Source organism: Elephas maximus, chromosome 22, assembly GCF_024166365.1.
Source record: "Elephas maximus indicus isolate mEleMax1 chromosome 22, mEleMax1 primary haplotype, whole genome shotgun sequence".
NCBI classification, from domain to species: Eukaryota; Metazoa; Chordata; class Mammalia; order Proboscidea; family Elephantidae; genus Elephas; species Elephas maximus.
The window spans coordinates 25,020,690-25,046,274 of record NC_064840.1 but is presented as its reverse complement, the minus strand read 5'-3'; the positions used below and the strand labels follow the sequence as shown (position 1 = coordinate 25,046,274).

The 25,585-nt window shown below is 46.3% G+C and overlaps 2 protein-coding genes across 3 annotated transcripts in view; both read left to right on the top strand.

Annotated features, from left to right (window-relative positions):
• Positions 1-14,391, top strand: part of RNF185 (ring finger protein 185) — a 40,500-nt gene extending 26,109 nt beyond the window's left edge. The window contains exons 3-7 of the mRNA XM_049866216.1: positions 1,988-2,006; positions 4,476-4,588; positions 5,970-6,024; positions 9,525-9,642; positions 11,938-14,391. Coding sequence (XP_049722173.1) covers positions 1,988-2,006; positions 4,476-4,588; positions 5,970-6,024; positions 9,525-9,642; positions 11,938-12,035 — 403 coding nt within the window. The 3' untranslated portion in view covers positions 12,036-14,391. The remainder of the gene's footprint in view (positions 1-1,987; positions 2,007-4,475; positions 4,589-5,969; positions 6,025-9,524; positions 9,643-11,937) is intronic.
• A 6,006-nt stretch (positions 14,392-20,397) lies between these two features.
• LIMK2 (LIM domain kinase 2) overlaps positions 20,398-25,585 on the top strand; it is a 76,983-nt gene continuing 71,795 nt past the window's right edge. For both annotated transcript variants that reach the window (XM_049866208.1, XM_049866210.1), the window contains exon 1: positions 20,398-20,573. In XM_049866208.1, coding sequence (XP_049722165.1) covers positions 20,558-20,573 — 16 coding nt within the window. In that variant the 5' untranslated portion in view covers positions 20,398-20,557. The remainder of the gene's footprint in view (positions 20,574-25,585) is intronic.

The window sequence follows — 25,585 nt, the reverse complement described above, 5'->3', positions numbered from 1 at the left end:
GCACAGTAAATACTGTGTGTTCACGATGATCATAATAATTGCTGCAAGATTTTACGTATATAAAAATGAAAGGACATGGTCAGTGTCCATGCCAGTCTCCATGATTACAGAGGCACCTCCTGGCTCTGGGAATCCGGGCGAATGTTGAGATTTTATTTTTTCTCTTGAGATTTTGAGCTGGCCCTTGAAGGGTGGATTTGGGTAAGTAGAGGGGAGAGAATGTTGGATAAGGCAAAGAGTGTAGTGTATATCACCCCTGAAGCAGGGAGTTTAATTTGGCAACAATGTAAAAGATAAAAGATAAGTTTACTGATAAGTAAATAGAATGGAGCACAGATTTTTGTCCTGGAAGCCCTTGCCCTAATCATTAAGTTTTAAGCAGAGACTGTTGTGATCAGCCCCATCCTGAAAGTTGGAGATGCTCTGGGGTATCATAAAACCAGTAATTGAAATGAGCAGCAAAGTTAAGAACAAAGACGGGCAGAGGTACCACTGGAAAGAAGAGGGACTCTAAAATGAAATAGACGTTTCTAGTCGCTGGGCTAGTCTGCTAGCCTCTATGTATCTCAGTTTCCTCATTCATAAAATGGAGATAACTGTACCCACTCATAGGTTAATGTGATCATTCAGTGTCATTAGCAATGAAATGCTATTCAGCCACAGCCTGGCTCATGTTAGGTGCTTAATAAGTGGAAGAAATCACTACCATTGTTGTAACTCAGAGAGTTCTATGAGCACGATTCAGTCACCTCCATTTCTTCCCTATAGCCTTTGGGTGTATTTGCCAGTGGAGACCTGCCACGGCTTGGGGTGCCCTCAGCTGAACTTGGAATAGCAAGGCAAGGTTAACGTTGGAGCCAGATGTCAGGTGTCTATTCTGTCCAGGAACATTGTGTATCTGATTTGTGAGGCTAAACTTGTGTGGAAAGGAACTATCTTCTGAGTCTAAATTTTATTTAGCTAGAAAATATGCATGTTGTGTGAGGGACGGAAACCATGTCTACACTTTCCAGTGTCCTGGCACATAGTAGTAAATATTACAAATCTTTCAAATCTGTCATTTGTTGTGTGCAGTGCTGGGTGGTAGAAGGGGGAGCAAACTGGAAGTTGGGAGAAATGAGAGATTGGGCAGCAACCCCTGGGGTGTAACTCACTGAGCTGAAGTTAGCATCCCCATCTTTCCTGTTAAAGAAGTGTTTAGAATAGACTCGACCTTCTAAGCTCATTTCTGACAGCAGAGCTCTTGAGGATAAGGACAGCCTCAAGACTTTGTTTAACTGGATCTGGACTGCCTGGTTGTCCACACATCCCCTGTGAGGCTGTAAATCCACTGAAATCGAGAGTAAAATTGCATGTGCACACGTGAGAATATGGCCATTAATCTCTGTACAGAGGATCCTTGGTTTTTATTGGATTCTCTCGGAGGCTGTAACCCGCTAAAGGTGACCGTGTAGGAAAGCCAGATATGAGATGGCCTGAGTAAGGCCTGGGGTCCCCAGATGTAGTAGGATCCCGGGGTGGAGACTGGAACTTTGTCTCCATTACATCATTTTTCCTGTGCTTTTAGTCCAGTTTTGTCTTTCACATGTCTAATTTCTGATATTTGTTATCCTCGAGGAAACCCTGGCGGTGTAGTGGTTAAGTGCTACAGCTGCTAACCAAAGGATTGGCAGTTCAAATCTGCCAGGCGCTCCTTGGAAACTCTATGGGGCAGCTCTACTCTTGTTCTATACAGTTGCTATGAGTCAGAATTGACTCGACAGCACTGGGTTTGGTTTTTGGTTTGGTATTATCCTCACAGATCCTCAGTGAGGGTGGCTCCAGGAGATGAGCTAACTCCCCAAGGCGGGTTGCAATATCCACACTTTTACCCTGTTTTCCCATTCTGCTGTCCCAACCCCACTGTCAGTGTTTCTGCTAATGAAAGCATTTTTTCTTCCTTTCCCCCTTTCTCTTTGATGACTGATTGCCCTGGGGACTCTGACAGTTGGCCATGTTTACATCAGGTAAGATATATTTTATTTTACTTTGTCTTTCATCAGCTAGGGTTGCACAATATACCCTTAGTCTCAGGAGAGTGCAGTCAGAAGCTGCAATCTCCCCTACTTGTGGGCTCATTTGCTTACTTCTCCTCCAATCCTCTTTACACATCTGCCCATTGATAGGCACTTGATGAAATTAAGGGCCAGTGTGGTACCCTAGAAAGAGCCCTGGTGGTGCAGTGGTTAAGTGCTCAGCTGTGATCCCAGAGGTCAGTGGTTCAAACCTACCAACTGTTGTGCATGAGAAAGATGGGGCAGTCTGCTTCCATAAAGATTACAGCCTTGGAAACCCTGTGGGGTAGTTCTACTCTGTCTTACGGGGTTGCTGTGACTTAATGGCAATGAGTTTGGTTTGGTTGGTGGTACCCTAGAAGGTCCTGACCCAGCTGCCGATGGCGTGTATGGCATTGCAGGCTACCACTTCTCTAGGTCTCAATTCCTCATTTGTAAACTGGGTTGAACTTGATGATATGTTAGGTCCTTCCTGTTTATGAGATTCTGCCTCTATAAAAACTATCTCCTATTATATCATACCCACCTTCCCCCCAAAAGGTCTTGAAAACGTTCGGAAGGGAGACTTTTTAGTATTAACAGAGACCTTTTGTGAGAAAAACAAGTTTGTTTTTCCAGCTTTAGATTATTATGCAAACCAGTTAGTATTCACCAAGACCCAGGTACCTGCTTGGTGATACAGAGCTGAGCCTGGCATTCACAATTGGCGGTGAATAATCACTGTGAGCTGACTGTCTCTGCAGTTGTCAGCAGTAGAGCCCCACACTCATGGGTGGCTTAGGAATGTGGCGGGGGAGGACAGAAGTTCCAGGCCTCTAGAGCCTCAGCTTCTAGATGGGAGGGGAAAGGGAAACTGGGACGTACTCCTGTGACCTCCAGGGCTGCGCATTTGGACCCAGGTGGAGCCTGGTAGACCACACCGGCTGTGAGTTTATGAAGTGCACACGGTGCGTAGATTTTGGACACATCAATTGTAAGATAAAGGAAGTAGAATATAAAATCGTTAAATGCTGCCATAGTCCTGAAGTCCTAGATTCACGTTTCATAAGCCTCAGATCGTTGGGCCTAAAGATGCAATTTATACCGAGACATACATACATATGTATATGTAGAGTCACTGGTGGCACAGTGACATACTCGACTACTATCCAAAAGGTTGGTGGTTTGACCTCACCTAGAGGATCTTGGGAGACAAGCCTGGCAATCTGCTTCCAAAAAGTCACAGCCTTGAAAACCCTGTGGAGCAGTTCTACTCCATACACATGGTGTTGCCATGAGTCAGACAGCACCTAACGTCAACAGCATATACACACACATATGCACATACACATGTGCACGTACATGCACACATATATATAATTAATGTCTATAAAGACATTAGAAACCCTGGTGGCGTAGTGGTTAAGTGCTACAGCTGCTAACCAAAAGGTCAGCAGTTCGAATCCTCCAGGCGCTCCTTGGAAACTCTATAGGGCAGTTCTACTCTGTCCCGTAGGGTCACTATGAGTCAGAATCGACTCGACAGCACTGGGTTTGGTTTTTGGGTATAAAGACAATTGTTGTTAGGTGCTGGTCAAGTGGATTTTGACTCATAGCGACCACATGTGGCACAGTAGAACTGCCCCATAAGGTTTCCTAAGTGGTGATATTTACGGAGGCAGATTGCCACGTCTTTCTCCCATGGAGCCACTGGGTGTGTTCAAACCACCAACCTTTTAGTTAGCAGCTGAGCACTTAACCATTGTGCCACCAGGACTCGTTTATAAAGACATTACAGATAATAGATTTTTTTTAATTTTTGTTAAGAAAGTTAAAATGTTCTTAGTGTAACCAGTGAAAAGGCCTTGGAAACCCAAAATAGAACTTTGGGGTTTTTAATATTGGAAGAGTTCAATTTAAAAATCAATGAAAGTACATAAAACACATTAACACATTTAGAAGGATGAGCAAGGACTATTCTTTAATCCTTTAGCGCATAGTAAATCACCAGGAAAATGAGATCACAGAAAGAAAAAAAATGACTACTATTATAGTACAACTGAGCCATTGGAGAAGGTAGAGATTTTAAAGTTCATTACACCGGCACCAGCGGCTCAGACTGGGTCTCTCAGATCCCTTGGTATAGCCCCAGGGTTGTGGTTCTTTCCTGTCTTATTGCTGGGAGCCCCTAGAGAGAAACAAAGCATGAAGAAGCCCATTTAATTGTGATGGTATTTAAACGCAATTTTGTTTTCCCCACTTGTAAATATTTGTCGAGTGCCAGGAGCAGGAATCAAAGAGAGGTGGTTCCTTGAGGTATTCCTTGGTCAAGCTGGTGTTTCCTGGTTTGAGGCCTGCGGCCCTCCCCTCAACCAGCTCTGTCACCTGGCCTGCCTCTTGACTGACCTTGGCCATTTATATGTACTTCTCTCCTCCTTGCAGTGGTTGGAGACTAGACCTAACAGACAAGTGTGTCCAGTTTGCAAAGCTGGCATCAGCCGAGACAAGGTCATACCGCTCTATGGCCGGGGCAGCACTGGGCAGCAGGACCCCAGGTGAGGACTTGGGGCACCTCTCACACCCACTCCTTCCTTTGGGGTTGAATTCACTTCCACTGAATAACCTTTACTAAGGGCTGGCTGAGCACTCAGTGCTGAGGCAGCCAGACTCCAGATGGCAGCCAGCCTGGAGGGGAGGGAGCCACTTGCTGGGGTGTAATAGAGATTTCCACTGAGTGTGTACCAGCGGGCAGGCCTGTGCTGGACCAGGGACCTAGCCATATGTAAGACCTCACGATTGCAAGTGTGCAAAGTGTTGTGAAGAGGCAGCTGGGAAATGGCATGTGCAGTGGGAGAGTCTCCAGGGAGCAGGATTGCTGCACCGGTGGAGGAGGTGTACAAAGGGTTCTGAAAGGCTTTGTGAAGTACGAGGTGTATAAAGTGACAGGGCTCTGGGAGGCTTTGTGGACTTTGGAATTTCTAGAAATGGAGGTGTGAGTGGGTCCAGCATTCTACAGACACAAGTGCTGAGGGTCCTCTGTGGTTTGGCACTTGCCAACCTCTCCAGCATCTCTTACCTTCTTCCACCCCACCCCAGCACACCCTGTATGCCAGACATATTAGACTTCTCTTAAAGAGACTTACCTTTCACACTGATAAGTCTTTGTATTTACTCTTCCTTGTTTCTTCCATCCATCCTATTCCTGCTCATCCTGCTTCTCCTCTCTTCTCCACGTAAGTTGCTGTCCCCCATGTTCCCACCACACTTCCTTCATATGGTATTAAAGAAATCCCTCTGCACACTATATTGCCATTTGCTCTGTATCCCCCCTAAACCATGAACACCTCAAGAGTAGAGTCTAGGTGTATTGTCTTAGTATATGGAGCATCCTGCCTAGTTATGTGTAACAAGTCCTCAGCCCAGTATTTGTGATGGGAGGCTGAGACCCAGAGGCAAAAAATATAGTGTGGAGTATTCGCCCAAGCATAGTAGGAGGTAAAGCTAAAGTAAGATAGCGGCAGAGCAGAGAGACCCTGAATCTCAGTCCTCTCAGCTGACAGATGACCCTCTGTTTTAGTTTTGATTTGGGATTTCTGATATCTTTGCCTCCATGACCCCTGTATCACACAGGACCAGAAAAGGTATCATAACCAACCTGGGTCAGGCTCTCTGGGAGAGGATTTAGGCTGCAGTGCGATCTGATGAACATCTCATAACGAGCTGATTTTTCCTGGTTTTCTATACAATTACAGATGGAATGAAGAGTTAACACTTGGTCTAAGTCAGCATAAGTTCGTATGGACCAAGTGCTGGCCGGGAAGGAGGGTGTGGCCAAAGATAGAGCGACCCTGAGCTGGTGGTGAAGAGCCCCCATCCATTCAGGGAGCAGCTCAAAGAAGATTGTAATAAATTTATTTTATACCATTTCTGTTTCAGAGAGAAGACCCCACCCCGTCCTCAGGGACAGAGGCCAGAGCCAGAGAACAGAGGGGTGAGGAACATTCTAGGAGAAGCTTCTAGAAATGAGTTCATGGCTTTAGAAATTTCCTTCTTGGCCTTATAATTTTTCTCCCTGATTATAAAAGTAAGGGAAGATTTGTAAAATACAGAAGGGAAAAGTAGGAGAAAAAATCACATAATTACAGCATCCAGAGATAATCACCAGAAACGTTTTGGTCTATTTTCTTCTTTTCCATTGATCTACAATTAGATATAGGCACACAGAAATTTTATTATAGATCACGTGCGTGTGTGTATTTGTTTATTTTACAATACTTTGAACCCCTTTTTAAGATTTCATTCCAAAAATATTTATTAAACGCCTTGTATGTGCTGGGCATTATTCTAGCCGTGGTGATAGATATATCATTAACATAGCAAATAGTCCTGCCCTCATGGAGTTTCCATTCTCAGAGGAGGAGACTTTGACCAGTATACCTTGAGATTTTGTATGTCAGTAATACTGCGTTTAATGACTATATGAGTATTTAGTGTTCAATCATATAGACAACATAATTTATTTAATCCTTGGTTGAGCATTTAGTTTTTTTTTCTTTTGCTGTTTCAAAAATACTCTGATGAACTTACAGATAAATCTTTGAGAAGACTCACAATTATTTTGTTAGGGTAAATCCTTAGAAGTATAATTACTGGCTCAAAAAAATTTGCACATTTAAGTCAGACCTTAGTCTTTAAAAACAATTTCTTGTTAAAATATCTCTAAAGAAACCTTAAAACTAGAATGCACCGCCAGAATTCAGCACAAGTATATTGTCATTTCTCCATGTTTTGTTCATTTGTATACTTGTGTATGCATATTTTTATGTACAGGTAGTCCCTGACTTATGACGGAGTTCCTTTCCAAAGACTCTGTCTTAAGTCAGTTCTAACATAAGTCAAGTACCTTTTTTTTTTTTTTTAGTTTTTATTATTATTGTCTTTTATATTAATATCTTTATGAATCCAATCTTTGTCTTTGGGGCTTGGAAACAGTACATATAAACTTATGGGTATATTTTAATACATACATACATTTTACTAATGGTAAGATGTAGAGAAACACCAGACAGTCATTAAGTATGGTTCATGGTAACTTGAATACGTTCTAAGTTGGGGATTGCTGGCAGTCATCACCATTCTATATGCCGCTTTTAAACTTTGTTTTGTAAATATTTTCCATGATGTTCTCTAGTGTCCTCTTTATGATTTTTAAAGGCTACTGTTTATTCCACTGAATTTTGATATAAGTTATGTAAGATTTCCTTATGGAAGGACTTTTCAGTTGCTTCCCATTTTTGCTGTTGCAAATAGTGCTACAGTGATCATATCTGTACAGATTTCTTTCTACTTACTTGAATTAAAGACATTTCCTGAGGATTCCCAGGAATAGGATTATTGAGTTAGGGATCTTGATAGAAATTGAAATCTTTTCCAAATTGTCCTTAATGATAATGTCTGTGAACACTCGTTAATGGATATTGTATAGGAAGAACTATTTGTTAAGAGCTTTATATGCATGATCTCATTTAAGCCTCACATTAACCCATTTAATAGAAGAGGAAACCAAGGCTCAGAGGGTTGAAGTGACTTGCCCAGGGTCACACGGATAGGGCTGAAACCCAGATCGGGCTGTTATTGAAGTCCCTGCTCTTGACCACTAGGCAACACCACTTTAACCCTTCCCAGGCTCTGACTCCCCACAGAACATTTGCTTCTGACCCAGAAATCTGAGGTCACAGGAAGCCAGAGGCCTTGACCTTGATGACTTCAACTCATAACTCTAGTGTTACAGATAACCACAGCTGCCACTGATGCTGTTTACGTACTCAACCCCAGGAGTGTGAACCCACAAAATGTGAGAACTTGTGGGTCTGTATAGAAGGGAGGTCTGGAGGCCAGTCTTCAGGCTTGCACTGATGGAGCAGTGAATCCTGATGAAACAATTACACCTTCCTGGGTAAGGCGGCCTCAGTCCCAGGAGCCCTCAGACTCAACCATGCTGGGTCTGAGTGGGAGGCATTTCCACACCTAGGAGATGGAAACCAGTTGTTTTCCTTCCCTGTAGGTTTGTCCTCTTACTAAATCAGTTGTTAAGCTTTATAGGTAGTGCCATCCAGCAGGAAGTTTCAAGCTAGATACCAGGCTACTAAATATGGGCCAAGGAGTGGTAACTTTTGTGACTTGTGAAAGACTCACAAATGAAGGTCATTCAGCTTTCTGTGGAAAGCAGTTTCCCAATAATTTTTCTTCTTTTTATTATTTTTTGATCATTTTCTTTAAGGATTTAGGCAGGAGAGAAGAGAACTTTTTTAAAAAGATGTGTACAGTGGTTAAGAGCTGGATTTTCAGATCAGCTTGACCCGGTTTTAGATCCGAGCCCCAGCTGGGTCATCTATAAAATGTGCATGATGCTAATGTAAAGAGTTAAATGCGATTTGTATATCCGAGTGCTTAGCACAATGCCTGGTGCGCATTTGGCACTTTCAAAATGATAGTTGCTTACAATATTATTATTCCAACTGAATCTTTTCATGTGAAGGATGATATAGCATAGAAGATACAGAGGGAAAAATACTGAGGACAGTAGGCCAGACTCCTGACAGTGGTTGTTTTGCAGGGAGAGGTTGACATGGCAGGGTAAAACAAGACAACCCCTGACTTTCTACCTAAGTTATTCCTGTCATGTATGAATTTCCTATAATAAGCACACATTACTTTTGTAATCAGAAAAAAATAAAAATGCTCTAGATTTTAAAAATTATATGTAATAGTATTAAAAGAAAATTTTGAGGGAAAAAAACATGTGCATATCTTGTCCACATACCTACATATTTTTATATACATGTGACCGTGTGTCCACATGCCTACATAATGTCATGTACTTGTGACTGTGGTATTCGCATACCTACATACCATCATGTACTTGTGACTGTGGTGTTCAAACAGTTTTGTCTGATAACTTTGTCAGAAGAGTTTTTCTGTGTTCTGCATAGTCATCATAATAGTCCTTTGAGAGCACGTATCAGGATTTTGATCATGACTTTTATTGTTGGCTAATTAAGGGTTCTACTTTTTTGCTGTTGTAGATAATGTGTAGTTTGTTTTGATATTCCCTTGTAATTGAGCATGTGAGTTATTGCCAATTTTTTGGTGTTATAAAACGATTTTACTGGTTATTAGGGGACTCTGGGAAGGAACCTCAAGATCTAAGAACCCTGACTGTTTTTGACTTTGGGTCAGAGCCAGCCCTTTTTGGCCCATTCACAACTGTTTTAACTGGGACTCAAGGTTGGAACAGCAGAGGGGCATCCGGAGTTCTTCCGCTTTGGGATCTAGATGGGAGGGAAAGATGTACCTGCTTGGAAACAGATGGTGGAGCAGGGAAAAGAAGTGGGGACTGTGTGTCTAAGTCCCTCATGTGAGGTGTGCCATGCTTGGATGGGCACAGGAAGAGCCTGCTTGCTTCTCCTCATGTGCATTTCTTCTACACAGGGATTTCAAGGATTTGGATTTGGAGATGGTGGCTTCCAGATGTCTTTTGGAATTGGGGCATTTCCCTTTGGGATATTTGCCACAGCATTTAACATAAATGATGGACGGCCTCCTCCAGGTAGGACTCTGTCTTCTGGAGAAATCAGGACAGTATCTTGTAACCATACTTGAAGGTTCCTTGGGATTCAGCATTATATAAGTTATGAATAGTTATCACTACAGAGAGAATCAGTCTTTTCAAATGTGCTAAACTCCTTTCAGATTGCTGGTAGTCATGCTAGTGACATTGAGCATTGTACAGAGTGCCTTCCAGAATCCTCACAACAACCCAGGAGGACACATGTGTAGTCAGCTCCATTTTGTGTTCAGAAAATGCTCAGTCATATTTGCTGAGACATACCCTGTATCCATAAAATGGAAAATTATAAATGATACCCAGCTGAGGAATAGTTTAGTCCTTAGTCCTACACCACCACCCTCCCCCCGCCCCTCAACTTTGACAGTTTGGAATGGAGCGGAGCCAGGCAACCTATAAGGAGTCAGGGCCTCTCTGTTCTCTGGCATCTCTGGCAGCTTCTCACAGGACTACAGCGTGGGGCAGGTTCCAAGCCTCAGTCCTTTAGGAACCCTGTCTAGGTGTGACACCTGCTGCTGAGTTTCTTCCTCTAGCCAGCTTGAGAGTGCCAACTGCATGGGTGTAGAGCAGGTGAGGCAGGTGCCCTGTGCTCTGTCACAGTCTGACATCCAGGCTAGATCCTTTCCATGAAGCCTGCAGAGATGCCACCGTCAAGTGAGCTCTGCTCACACTCGCTGGAGCCTCATGTGTTCTGGACACAGTGCAGGCACAGATATGACCAGTGTGTGGTTCCTGAGTCCGTGGTCCAGCATGCATCCTTTGAGGGATACCCACAGCCCAATTTGTCAGCAAGCCCACGCTGCCACGGGCATCGTGGGACCCACCCAGGGCAGAGGTGTGGGGTCACCAAGACTACTCCCCTGCTGCCCTGGCCCACACCGGGAGCCTCCCTATCGTGACTTTCATAGTGCTGTGAGGCCGCGCACCAGGCATGACCCAGCCAAACAGTCACCTGAGGTGTCCAGAGTAGGAGCTGCCTGGGCCATGTATGGCACAGCAGCCGCCAGGCCTGTACACCTGGGAGCCCCGTGCCCCGCAGACCCAGGTGTTCATACTATAACATCCAAATCACATACCATCCTATATCATGGAATGTATCATGGATGTTAAGTAGTGCATGAGTGTAATCTACTCCTGGGTCATCCTGAGATAGCAATCCACACCTGATTCATCCCTGTTGTTCCCTGCCCCACCCTGGTGTGTGATTAATACATCTCTGTGATTAATTGCCTGCATGAATCCATCCGAGCACCCAACCAGTGAGTCTAGTACAGCACTAAGTGATCTTGGTAATGCCCTTCCTCACCTTACCTACCTTGGAAGTTTCTGCTTGGTTCACAGGTGGTTTCCTCAGAGGAAGGAGACCCCAAAGGGCAGGGCATGCCCTGTTCTGAGGGAAGGATCAAACCCTATGGAGGCAGCAGGAACCTGCCTGGTAGCTTGCTTCCCTCGAACCTGGGTTCCCAAGTTAAACAGCTCCACAGCAGAGCTGGACTCTGGATCACTCTCTCCCCTTAAAACAATCACAAAGAGTTTTCTCCTGTCATGTTTGGTGCAGTTTCCGAATCTTGAATGTAGATTCTCTTACCTTACCTTCCCCCAAAGTTAGGACAGGGATTTCTAAACAGTAACTATTCTCAAAACAGAGGAGTGGAGACCCAGGTTTTTGCCCCACTTCTGCCTCTAGCTTGCTAAGTAATGGGAGAGACAGGTCACTTTGCCCGTCTGGGCCTCATTTCTCTCCTCTGGGAAAGGAAGGTACTCCCTGCAGGACTCTCTGAGGCCTCTCCTGGCTCAGTGCCAGAACCTAGTAACTCTGTGATTTAGGAGGCAGTGTTGACCTGAGAGCAACTGAGAGCACAGCTGTGGAGCTCTGCCACTACCTCATGAACCTCATGGTCACCTTATGGCCCTGTGCTGCTTTATACGCACAATGGGAATAACACTGTCCGTCAAGTAGTAATGTGTACAGAACACAGCACGTAGAAGATGCTTAACAAGCTTTTCTCTTATTTTCTCTAAGAGCTTCCTGTTAGTCAGCTGTCATATTTGCATCTGCAGGCCCAGCCCTTTTAGGATAAATTGGAGTCCTTGTCTTCATTGTTACATTTTTACATTTTTTGTTTTGCCTGATGTATTTGGGGTTTGAAATTTTTTTCAGTCTCAGGATTCTTTTGTTAACAGGTGAATGCTGTTGCTTTTGACTCCTGGCCCAAAATGGGAGGGTGTACGGCTGGAGTGTTCTAACAGCCCCTCTTCTTCCTCCTTTCTCTCCAGCTGTCCCTGGGACACCCCAGTATGTAGACGAGCAATTCCTGTCACGCCTCTTCCTGTTTGTGGCCCTGGTGATCATGTTCTGGCTCCTGATCGCCTAATGTGGGGCCCCTGGCCTGCATCCATGACAGAGCCTCTGGACTGGTGACACGCCACCCCCCAGTGTTTGGCTCCCTGGCTAATCCTGACCCCTGGAATCAGTGGGGCCAGTAACACCTCAAGGAGTCTTGCTTCTCCATCAAAGTTTTGGGACTCAGGACCAGTTGGTGAAGACCCCTGAGTGTGGCCACTGTTGTCAACACCATGCTATAACCTCAGGCCTTGGCGTTGGTTTCCTCTCATAGGTGACACCGTGAAATCCTGTGCCAGCCAGCTCAGCCGGTCTTGACTCTGCACAGAGAAGCGATAGCAAAAGAGGAACTGTCAGAGTACAATCTCACCTGAGTCTAATATTACAAAAACAAAGGGACGAACCAAATGGTATTTATGGAAACTTTCTTTTATCTCTTTAAATACCCCTTGGTAAAGTGGCCTCTGAAGCCAGTGGAGTGCCTCATGCAGAGATGCTCCCCTTCCAGACCCCAGTGCTGCTCTGCCATCTCCCTGTCTCCTCTTCCTCCTCCTCAGCAGAGTGGCAAGAATTTGCTGTCCCATAAAGATTATAATTACAGCAGCTGAACCTGAAGTTTGTCCCGTCTCTTCATGAATTCACCAGAGACCCAAAGATCTTTTATTGGCTTTGGGCTATGCTCAGCATCTTTGGCCCCAGAGAGCAGCTTGAATGGCCTCCTGGTTTCCTGGTGTAGATTATCCTTTCTCATGAGATATGCGGCTTCACTGCCAGATTTCCATCAGCTTTACCCCCAGGACTGTGCACATCTGCCTCTCTGTCAGCAGGCGCACAGCTTAGGCCACTGCCCAGGCTGCGATTGACTGCTGCACCAGGAGAGACCTGGGCGGAGGCTCTAGTGGGACCTGGAGTGCTAACTCAGGAGTGACTGAACCGGCAGCCCTGAGCCGAGGCTGCAGAAGCTCAGTGCCTTCTCTCCCAGCACCCACCCACAGGAAGCTGGGGCTTTGTCAAGATAGCCCAGCTGCATGTTGGAAGACCATACTCCTTAGAAACCCTTGATGAAGAGGCAGGGTGGGGGAGAGCCGGTGGGAGCTTGATTTTGGAATGACTTGATGGATTCCCCCTGCAAACTCCTCAGGAAGCATGTGACCCCAGAGCAGGCAGCCCCGATGATTGCTGAAGCCAGGCAGTGAGGCCTGGGGAGCCACCAGTGATGATACGATGTGGACTTCCTTCGTTTGTCTCTAGAGTAAATTGTTCTTCCCAAGCCCTTGATTTGTTTTTCGATTTTACAGGTTTCTTCCTCTGAATCTGATTGAGAGTATGTGGTGCCAGGCCAGGAGGACCCTTCACCTGGTGGACTGGCTTTCACGGGCTTTGCCAGGTCTCCTGAAAAGCCAGCCTCTTCCTGGAGTCCCCAAGGATAGGAGGGGATGGACTTCCTGTGGGGACCTTGCACTCCCTTTGCCAGTCCAGGCCATTCTTGCCTTACCACAGCAATAGCCAAATTCGCATCTGCAAAAAAAAAAGTGGCAGAAAGCCCCAAGTAGTACTTTTCCCCAGGGTGGCTCTGCATAATGCAGGGAAAACCAAGACCTGGAGGAAGATGAGGGAAGCCCTCTTCCCCTCTCCACAGCCCCAAGCCCCTCCCCAATGCTCCTGTCAACACCAGAGTTCAGTGTTTTAACAAGCAAACATGTAAGTATTGAGTGGGTGGTTCGATTGCCGAATCCATTCTGTGTGCCTGAGGGATTTTAAATATTCTTGGATTACCCACTTGAGTGCCCTTTTTATCACTTTCAGAAACCCCTAAAGTCAGAGGAGCCCCTGGAGTTCCAGAGAGGATTGGTGGGATCTCTCAGTGCAGTGGCCTTACCTGGTGGTGGGAGAGAGAAGGGCCCAACAGAGAGGAGTTGCCAGAAGAAAGGAAAGTTGTGGGTAGGAAGACTTTCTCAAAATGGGAATGAGCCCAGGAGAGCTCTACCAGCAAAGGCATCCCGGGAACCTATTAGCAAGGCCAGGTTAGCCATGTGCCCTTTGGATTTAAACTTTATAGGTCCCTTCTCATCCTTCACCGGGAGCTGTGGCAGGAGAACCAACTTGGGACTGCTGGGCCACCCCCAGCAGAGATCCCTCTTCCCACCACACTGCAGGCTCACCACCTTGCCCTTCTGCCAAGGTGGTTTTCCTTCCTTTTGTGTGTATTTTCTGTGTTTGCAGCCTCCATCCTACCCCACCCCTCACCACCCCATCAACTAAAACCAGGTCCCGACCACAGGCAGACAATGACACTGTATGGTGGCACACCTTGACCAGTCACTAATTTTCACTGTTGTGAAAGTGGTTTGATTTAGAATTAAACAAATGGTTTTGTATTACTGTGAGCTGTGGTCTTCTTATCTGTGACATGGGGGGTGGGAGTAGTCACACTGGTCTGGCCTCTGAGAAGCGCCTGTGAGTCCTTGGTAATCCCACACTGAGGAAGAAAGCCTCAGACAGCTGTGGTTAATTAAAGACAAGAAGCCTGGGCTGGAGGCCTGGCTTTATGCAAGCCCTGACCAAGGTGTGGCCTGTCTGACAGGCAGCCCTGGTCCTGATAAGTGCGTGGAATTCATAAACTTGCAAGCGACAAGCTTCCACGATGGAGCTTAGCATGTGGCTGATCAGACCAGAGCCTTAAGGACAATCCTAGGTTAATTCAATGTCAGCATCTGTCCATGTTCAGTGACAGGGCAGATGGATCCCAGCCAAGCTCTTCCCCTGGTGCAGTGGGCATGCCCCTCAGGGAGGTTCCTTAGTAGCAGGGTGTGGTACAAGATGGAAGATGTTGGTGGGCTTACAAACCTGTTGTACCCTTGGTCTCCCTGATGCCAGAGCCATGGGTCATCCCTCTGAAAGGAGCTCTTGTCTCCCTCTTAGACTTCCATCTAACAGTTGAATAGAGTCAAGGTGTAGTGGGGAATGCAAAGATAAGGAAGCAGTCCTTGTCCTTGGGGAACTTGGAAGCCTAATAAAGCATACACAGAAGTCCAATAGGACAATAAAACCTCCAAGTTACCCATCACTCAGCCCAAATAACCATCAACTTACATCGTCTTATTTCATTGTCGTTACCCCTGTGCTGCTCCCTCTCCCCCTGCCCCGGATATCCCAGTCATATGTCTTCTATAAGTATTTTGATGAGCATCTTAAGGATTTTTTTTAACATCACCAAAATACCATTTTATATATCTTAAAAATTAACAGTAGCTCATTAACAATCACATATGTAATCCTTGTTAAATGTTCCTGTTTGTCTCATAATTTTTTGTCCAGTTTGTTTAAATTGAGATCCAAATCAAATCAATACATTGCTATTGCTCAAGTATCTTCCATCTGTAAATTCCTATTTTCTTTGTGGTTTCAGTTTCTTTTTCCTTGCAATTTAAACTGTTAAGGAAACCAGGTCATTTTCTTGAGTTTCCCGTAGTCTCGATTTTGCTCTTTGCATTACCCAAGTGTTATTTCACAAACTGGTCTTTCCCCTGTATTTCCTGCAAATTGGTTGTTAGAACCAGAGGCTTGACCAGATTTGATTTTTTTGTGGGTAAGACTGTGTCACAAATGATGGTATGTACTTCTTTTTTGCATCATATCTGGAGACCCGTAATGTCTGGTAGTCTCTCTATGATGTTAGCAGCCATTAGTCATTATCTAAGAGCAGCACTGTCCATTAGAACTTTCTGCAATGATGGAAATGTTCTGTATCTGCACTATCCAACACGCTAGCCACGAGTACTGTCCATTAGAACTTTCTGCAATGATGGAAATGTTCTGTATCTGCACTATCCAACACACTAGCCACGAGTCACATGTGGCTATTGAGCACATGAAATGTGGCTAGTGGACTGAGGAACTGAATTTTTAATTACACTTTGAATAACCGCATGTGGCTAATGGCTGTTTTATTGGACAGTATAGATTTAGATTCATGGGGATTACAGAATGATACTGAAAATAACTGTTTTAAAAGTTCAGAAGCAAAAACCAGACTTAATGGTCTGACTGAGACTAGAAGGACCCTGGTGGTCATGGTCCCCAGACCTGTTAGCCCAAGACAAGAACCATTCCCAAAGCCAACTCTTCAGACAGGGATTGGACTGGGCAATGGGACGGAATTTGATACTGGTGAGGAGTGAGCTTCTTGGATCAAATAGACACATGAGACTATGTGGGCATCTCCTGTCTGGAGGAGAGATGAGAGGGCAGAGGCGGGCAGAAGCTGGCCGAATGGACACGAAGAGAGAGAGTGGAGGGAAGGAGTGTGCTGTCTCGTTAGGGGGATAACAATTAGGAGTATATCGCAAGGTGCATATAAATTTTTGTATGAGAGACTGACTTGATTTGTAAACTTTCACTTAAAGCACAATAAACATTTTTTAAAAGTTCAGAAGCAAGATTGCACTTCTGGGCAGAGTAGGGCAGCAAAATTGCAGAGAACATGGGCTGGTGGTTGTTGGCATGGCAGGGTGGTGCATGGGGAGAAAATGCTCAGGAAAAAGCAGAGTCCGGGAGCAAAGGGAGTAGGGAAGTAAGGCTGTGATGTAATTGGCTTGTGACGGCTTCATTTCGCCTTTATTTTTTAGACAACGGGGAGCTATTGAAGGTTTTTGAGCAGGGAAGTGGCAGAAACATACTTTCAGAAGGTTGATCAGGCCATCTTAGGTGCGATGATTCAGGGAGAGGAGAGACTGGAGGACAGAGACTGGCTCAGTTTGAAGCAAGTGAGAGTGACACTAGGAAAGTCTGGCGAGACACCTGTAAACCAGAGCCCTCAGGATGGCAGAACCTCAATGTGGTTTTCAGGATCCCGGTCCTCATTTCTCTAGGCTCAGAGGGCTGATTGGGGGTTAGCCAGCAGGATCTGACCTCAACAACTGACCAAGCCATGGACAGGTAAACTGTGGACAGGTGACTTGGGTACTGGAAACCCAGTAGCTCCCCTCCTTGTCTGGGCCTTTTCTGCCCTCCAAGAGTCCCCCCCGCAAGTTCACAAGTGATTTTGGAGTGTTTTTGGGTCCATAATGGAAAGACAGCGCTTGGTTTTACTACAGACAGCTATTCCTTTCCATTTCAACTTGCATTTCTCAGGATGTCCTGGGTCCCTTGCTGTGGGGCAGAGGGTGAGGGAAGAGACTGACAGGCCTTGCTCCAAGGCAGCTGTTGTTGTTGTTAGGTGCCGTCGAGTTGGTTCCGACTCATGGCTACCCTGTGCACAACAGAGCAAAACACTGCCCGGTCCTGTGCCATCCTTATAATCGTAGTTATGCTTGAGCTCATTGTTGTAGCCACTGTGTCAATCCACCTCATTGAGGGTCTTCCTCTTTTCTGCTGACTCTGTACTCTGCCAAGCATGATGTCCTTCTCCAGGGACTGATCCCTCCTGACAACATGTCCAAAGTATGTAAGACTCAGTCTCGCCATCCTCGCTTCTAAGGAGCATTCTGGTTGTACTTCTAAGACAGATTTGTTCATTCTTTTGGCAGTCCATGGTGTATTCAATATTCTTCGCCAACACCACAATTCAAAGGCGTCAACTCTTCTTTGGTCTTCCTTGTTCATTGTCCAGCTTTCACATACATATGATGTGATCGAAAATACCATGGCTTGGGTCAGGCGCACCTTAGTCTTCAGGGTGACATCTTTGCTCTTCAACACTTTGAAAAGGTCCTTTGCAGCAGATTTGCCCAATGCAATGCGTCTTTTGATTTCTTGACTGCTGCTTCCATGGCTGTTGATTGTGGATCCAAGGAAAATGAAATCCTTGACAACTTCAGTCTTTTGTCCGTTTATCATGATGTTGCTCATTGGTCCAGTTGTGAGGATTCTTGTTTTCTTTATGTTGAGGCGTAATCCATAGTGAAGGCTGTGATCTTTGATCTTCATTAGTAAGTGCTTCAAGTCCTCTTCACTTTCAGCAAGCAAGGTTGTGTCATCTGCATAACGCAGGTTGTTAATGAGTCTTCCTCCAGTCCTGATGCCCCGTTCTTCTTTGTATAGTCCAGCTTCTTGTATTATTTGTTCAGCATACAAATTAAATAGGTATGGTGAAAGAATACAACCCTGACGCACACCTTTCCTGACTTTAAACCAGTCAGTATCCCCTTATTCTGTCTGAACAACTGCCTCTTGATCTATGTAAAGGTTTCTCATGATCACAATTAAGTGTTTTGGAATTCCCATTCTTCGCAGTGTTATCCATAGCTCGTTATGATCCACACAGTCAAATGCCTTTGCATAATCAATAAAACACAGATAAACATCCTTCTGGTATTCTCTGCTTTCAGCCAGGATCCATCTGACATTGGCAATGATATCCCTGGTTCCATGTCCTCTTCTGAAACCGGCCTGAATTTCTGGCAGTTCCCTATTGGTATATTGCTGCAGCCATTTTTGAATGTTCTTCAGCAGAATTTTGCTTATGTGTGATATTAATGATATTGTCCTATAATTTCCACATTTGGTTGGATTACCTTTCTTGGGAATAGGCATAAAAAGGCAGCTGAGTACCTGGGTATCTGGGAAATACAGTGTAACCTCTTTCCATGTACAGGATGAGTAAAATCCCTCTTCCCCTTTTGCTAGCATGAGGTGTCTTGTCAGGAGAAACCCTTGCTCCTCATCACTTTAATTCAGCACACCATCTGTAATTAGAGATTTCTTTGGAAACAAAACCCTCTGCTGAAGAGGGATCCCAGGAATCAACGAAAGTCAAGCATAGCCCCCAGCACATTCTGCATACTCAGGACATCAGAGCCACCTGCCACACCCAGAGGAGACAAATCTGGCCAGCATCCTGTTTGGAGAAGATGGTCAAGGCAGGAAGAAAGGGAATTGTGCTGGCTGTTGGTTACCCCAGTGCTGAGACTGCTGGATTGAATTTTGTCCTTGGTTGATCGCAGCTAAATCCATTGCCCTGGGCCCTGGGCCCTGGGCCTGCCCCTTCCTGGGCATTTGGACCCTTTTCCCATGACCTGAACCTGACCTGGGAAGTGACAGTTGCCAAAGACCCATCATGACAGAATCAGATTGGAGAGACCTCAGGGACCACCTGACATGGACAACACTTAGTCACATGGACGACCCTCAAGCCCCTCCAAGGCCACTCAGCCAGCTAGCAGCTGCTAGAACTCAGCTGTCCTAACAACTCTCTGCTGTCATGACTCCTCACCCACTGCTGTCTCCACATACCAAACCAAAAACTAGTTGCCATCAAGTTGAGTCCAACTGATGATGACCGCGTGTTTGGCAGAGTAGAACCACACTCCACAGGGTTTTCAAGGCTCTGGCATTTCAAAAGCAGATTGCCAGGCCTTTCTTCCGAGGTGCCTCTGGGTGGGTGGGTTCAAACACCAACCGTTCAGTTAGTAGTCCAGCACTTAACCATTTATGCCATCCAAGGACCCCACTGCATCCTCAACTGGCATCCCACAGAGCACATCGAGTTCACAGGTGTGGTCTGGCCTACGTGGCATTTAAAAAATATCTTTTAACTTTACCAACATTTTAAAGAGTGGGAGATTTCACTTAACTCTGGATTTTTGGCTTGTCTTGAGCATCAGGAGGCCTGGGAATAGCAGGCTAACATACCAGGAAGGGGCCTGCCCCTCTTCCAATGGGGCATGCATGCTCCATTGTGCTGGGCTCACGTATATGCTTATTTGGCCTGGCAAATGATCTGGAATGCTGGTTGCAGTACCTCCACACTATCTTACTCAGTGCCAACTTTTTCATAGTGGCTCAGAAAAATGACTTCTCAGAGTTAGAAGCCTTTAAGAAAAGTCCACCCTCAAACCTCCAAAGCTACTTGTGGGGGAGCCCTGGCTTCTCCATGCTCATAGTCCTGATTCCAAACTCTACTGGAAAGAGCTTTGACTGGGAATCCGGTGACCTGGGTTCCCAACCCAGCTGTGCTCCAAATGAACTGAGCCATTTTTTGAGGCAGTCGAACTTTCCCCTGTGGTCCTCAGTTTTCCCATCTGCAAAATGAGAAGGCTGGATTAGATGGGCACTTATTTTTTTTTTATCATTAGGCGCTCTGCTGCTAACCAAAAGGTTGGCCTTTGGGCCTCCCCCAGAGGCTCCACAGGAGAAAGACCTGGCGATCTGCCTGTAAAGATTAAGGCCAAGAAAACCCTATAGGGCAGTTCTACTCTCACGTGGGGTCTGCACCTAAAAACAACAGAGGTCCTCTGTGTTGAGACCTCCGCCCTGCGCAGGATCACTCTTAACAGCACCCACGGAGGCGGCGCTCCTTGCACTAGGGGGCGCCAGGGCCGATGCAGAGCCTGAGCCAGGGGGCGGAGCCGGGTTCCGGGAGCGGGCGGGGAGGGGCGGGGCGTCGGCGGGAGGGCCCCGGTGCCAGGTGCGGTTTGGTCCTCCCCGGGCGCCGTAGGCGGTGCATCCTGCGCCCCAGGCCGCGATCCTCCCTCGCCTGTGGCGGCGGCGGGAGCCCAGGGGAGCAGCCGCCGCCCGCGCCTTTTCCTCCCATTCCTCCGGGCCTCTGGGACCATGGCCGCAGAAGCGGGTAAGGAAGGGCTGCCCGTCCCGCCGTTAACTCCGAAGTCCTGGCCCGGGCGCCAGAGGGGAGTTGCAGGCTGGAGGGACCCCGTGAGTCTAGGCTCCCTAGGAGGATTTTAGGTGGACATGGTACTCCTCGGAGGGGGTGGAGCTGCGGGAATTGGGGGTCGGAGCATCCCAGGGAGCAGGGGCTCCGAGGGGCAGGCGGGTTGGGGGCCTGTCAGAGGTCCATCTTTCCCTTTCCAGAGAAGTCGAGGGGCCCAGGTTCCCTTGAGGTGGGGGCTCTGTGGAATATGGGACGTACAGAACTTTTTAAGGATAGGGGCGATGATGAGGAGTTGGAGAGTGTACTCCTTCCCCCTGGTTCTGAGTTTTCTGTGGAAAACGAGGGAGGATATGACTTCCCCGTCGGCATCCAGGGCTTCCCGCGGATATCTGGCTCCCTGAGTCTTGGGGCCCTTTGCAGGAAATAGGGAGTTTGGTCTCCCTTGAGGTTTAGGAAGGGAGTTAGGGGTAGGGAGAGATTGGACCATTCTCCCTGGGGCTCGAAGATCTCTGCTAGAGGAGGGTACGGTGAGTCCAAGGGGCTTTGAGCCCTCTCCTGGGACCTGGGACCTCTCTTGGTCTCTCCGAGGCAAGGGAGGGATGTGGCCAAATGCCTCCCGGAAGGGGGAGGTGTCAAAGAGTGAAGGGCAGCTTATGGGTTAGGTTAGCTGCTCCTGCAGTCCCCTCCCAGTCACCTCATACACTACCCTGCAGCTTCCTGCCCTCCAGGCCTGTCCCCCAGCACTGGGAACCTTCAGACGCCTGTGTTTCCTAACCACCTGTGTGAGTGGCCCAACCTCTGGGTCATCAGGGGTCAGCGTCCAGAAGCATTCTAGAGGTGGCAGGAGGGAATTGGAGGTGGGGATCTGTCCTGGAGGTGTCTGCCACCGCTTCCTGCCTTTTGGCCTGGGGACAGTCACTTCCTCCATCTCGAATACAAGGACCAGGCCAAAGTAGGTCATTTCCTCACCGTGGGAGCATGGGATTTTTCTCCTCATTTTGGATAATAGACTTCTGGAGAAAGAGAGCTAGGACTGGGAATGTCTGCTGCCCCTTTCTCTCTCTTTCTTTTTTTTTTTGCTTTCAAGAGTTGTTTAGCGCGTATTTTTTCCAGCGAATTTTTCTGGTGTCTGCGTTCCCTGTCTTGAACCTTGTGAAAATTTTAGAGTGCAATTAAAAAAAAAAAAAAAACATTGCCATTGAGTTGATTCCAACTTATAGCAACCCTACAGGACAGAGTAGAACTTCCCCATAGGGTTTCCAAGGAGTGGCTGGTGGAGTCGAACTGACAGCCTTTTGGTTAGCAGCCGTAGCTCTTAACCACTGTGCCACCAGGGCTAGAGTGCAATAGTGTTTATTATATTTTCTGTAAGTGAGAAGAAGCTTTCTAGAGGCTGTTTTCTCTTTGCGAAATGGACAGCATAAAGACTGACCCCTTAGCTTGGGGCAGGAGGCTGGGCAGCTTTTACATTCCTACTTTATGCATCCTTCCATTCATTCAAAAGATATTTGCAGGTTACTTCTTCTGTGCCATGATTTAGCTGAGGAATACAGAGTGAACAAAACAAACAGGCTTTGCCCTTTTAGTGCTTACAGCCCTAGACATGGACAGTAGATAACTGAGATAATAATTGAGATAAATGCTATAAGAATACACCAGGGATTGGGGGAGAGATAGGGAATATTTTTCTAAGAAAGACAAGTTTATGCTGATTCCTGAGTCCAGCAAAGAAAGGGCAAAGAACATTCCAGGCATAGGGAACAACATAAAATGGTCCTAAGATTGGAAGGCACATAGTGCCTTTGAAGAGCTGAGACAAGGCCAGTGTAGCTTGGTCCAGAAATGACTTGTTCACAATCCCACAGCCAAATAAGTGGTTGTGGTCCAAGTTCATAGTTTCTAACTTCAAGTCCAGTGTTTCATCTTCTCTGTACCACAGCCACCAGGGTGAGGTTGCCTGAAGTGTCAGAGAAGGAAGTGGGGCTTAAACTTTTGTTGTTCCGCTCAAACTGTGTCCCAAGACAACTCAGATGCCTCTCATGTAACAGGAGACCCAACAACAAAGAAATCAAATATTTACGGAGCGCCTGTGATATCTAAGGCACTAGGCTGGGCCAAGTTTTACCTCTTATAAATTTTAACAAATGCTGGAGCAACAAAGACTTTTGAGATAATGTATAGTCCGTCTGTCTTACATAGGAGGAAACTGAGGCCGAAAGTGGGAAAGTGGCTCACCCAGGGTCACTCAACTAATAATAGACCTAGGACTAGCCTAGGTCTTCTCCCCCAGTGCTCTTTCCAGTATTCCAGGCTGCTAGAGATATCCAGGGTCTGGCACATAATAAGCCCTTAATATTTATGGAAATGAATAATATGTGGTTTGTGCCTTTGAGAGATTCACTGTCTAGTTAGGGTAATTCAGAAAAAAAAGTGTGACAATTCAAGAAAAGCTTTTATAAGGCCTTTATGTGATATAGAGGTGGAGGAGAACTCTGCATACGTTCACTCCACAAATATGTATTGAGTTCCTACTATGTGCAAAGCACTTCTAAGGAGCCCTGGTAGCGCCATGGATAAAGCAATCGACTGCTAACCGTAAGGTTAGCGGTTGAAAACCACCAGTGGCTCCGCAAGAGAAAGATATGGCAGTCTGCTTCTGTAGGGATTTACAGGCTTGGAAGCCCTATGGGGTTGCTATGAGTCAGAATCAATTTGATGGCAGCGAGTTGGGTTTGGGCCAAGCACTTCTAGGCTCTGGGAGTTAGAACCGAAAAAAAACCTATTGCAGTCGAGTCGATTCCAGCTCATAATGACCCTATAGGACAGGACGGAACTGCCCCACAGGGTTTCCAAGGAGTAGGTGGTGGGCTCAAACTGCTGACCTTTTTGATTAACAGCCGAACTCTTAACCACTGCACCACCAGGGCTCCAGTGAACAAGATAGACCAAATCCCTTCCTTCATGGAGTATATGTTCTGATGGGGAGAGACACATGAATAGCATGTGTCAGGGATAAAAGATTTGGAGAGAAGTAAAGTAGAATAAGGGGATAGAAAGGTCCCTGGGTGGCGCTAACAGTTTGTTCTTGGCTACTAACCTAAAGGTTTGTGGTTTGAACCCACCAAGTGGTGTCATGGAAAAAAGGCCTGGCGATCTGCTTCTGTAAAGATTACATCCAAGAGAACTATGGAGCAGCTCTGCTTTGGAACACTTGGGGTCACCATGAGTCAGAATCAACTCGATGGCAAGGGTTTGGTTTTGTTTTTGTTTTTTTTAAGGGAATTGGGAGTGGTGGTGTAGGATCAGTGAGTGGTCAGGGAAGCCTCTCTGGTTAGTGACATCTGAGAAGAGAAATGGAACAAGGGAGTGAGCCATGTGGATATCTGGGAGAAGAACATTCCAGACAGAGAGAATAAAAGAGAATGAGCAAAAGACCTGAGGTGGGAATTTGCTTGGCATGTTTGAAGAACAACAAGGAGTCCAGGGTGGCTGCCAGATTTGGTTAGGGAAAGCTTCATGGCGGAGGTTAAGATTTGAGAAGTCTTATATAGGTTAAAAAAAGGGAAAGGGGAATGATATCCTGGTAGAAAAGAAACTGTGGGATAAGCGTGCAAATGTAGTCAAGTTTCAGGCTCTCCTTAAGGGATGGTAAATTGATATGTGTGGTGGAGCTGTGGATTGGGAGGTGAAGGGGAGAGGTCATAGGAAAGAGAAGGTAAGACTGAGGGGGTGAGTAAACCCAGATTGTGGACAGCTTTAACTGCCAGGCTGAGGTTTGTAGAATTTTCTGGCCTGCAGTAGAGACCAGATGTTTAGAGGCAGGAAGATTCATGACGTGGGCATATTGTTTTTGGAATATTATCTGGTACTAGTGAGTAAGATGGACTAGACAAGGGTGAGGCAAGGCACCAATCTGGAGGTGGAGGTGGGTACAGTGAGCCCTGGGCTGGAGTGTGGGTGGTAGGAATGAAGAAGAAGGCACCTACCAGTGGGAGATGCATCATGTCATGGAGAAGTCATTGAGTATGGAATGGAGGGAACAGGGTAGAGTACAAGAGGACCACAGGGTTTCAAAGCTGATGGCAACCCATCATGTTCAGGGAGCCGTGTTAGGCTTTCTTGCATTTAGGGTGGGTTTTTTGCATCTTCTGGAGGCTGGGCTGATTCCCAGCCCAGGACTGACTTCTGGTCAGTGCAACCTGGAAGGAGCTGGGACTCAGTGGCCTGCTAGGGAGGGGTGGGGCCCACTCTTAGGCCTCACGTGGCATGCCGGCTAGGGCCTGGAGCTGTGGCAGTTTCTTAAAGATTTTGATTCTTCTTTCTCTTTTTAAAAAAGTCTCTCTTCTTTCTCACCTTTGGCCTTCCTTTATACTTGGAAACACTGGTGGCATAGTGGTTAAGTGCTGCGGCTGCTAACCAAAAGGTTAGCAGTCGAATCCACCAGGTGCTCCTTGGAAACTCTACGGGGCAGCTCTAATCTGTCCTATAGGGTCGCTGTGAGTCGGAATTGACTCGATGACAATGGGCTTTTTTTTTTTCTTTTAACAAGTTTACTTAGCAAGAATTAGGCTCTTACCTATTTGTTTATAACCAACAGCAGCTAGAACCTGAAACTGTCACCTAGTTCCATTAAAGTGTTCTTGAGCGTCCACCCTGGGATTGTCTTTGGTCAGGTGTTACTGCCTGTAATTTATTTTTCCAGGAAAGAAAGTCTGAAAAGTAGTTAAGAACATAGGCCTTGGAGTCTAGGAGACCCAGGCTCTAATTCTAGCTCTGACACATTAGCGGAGCATTTCAGTTTCTTCTTCAGTCAAATGGGAACAATAATAGTCCTTAAGCACTAGTTCTCATCTTATGGGATCTTTGTATTAAGTTAGGTCATCTTCGTGTAGTGCTTAGTACACTGCCTGGCACATTATAAGGACTCAAAGTAGTTTTCTTTTCCTATCATTAACAAAACTGGCAGAGAACCA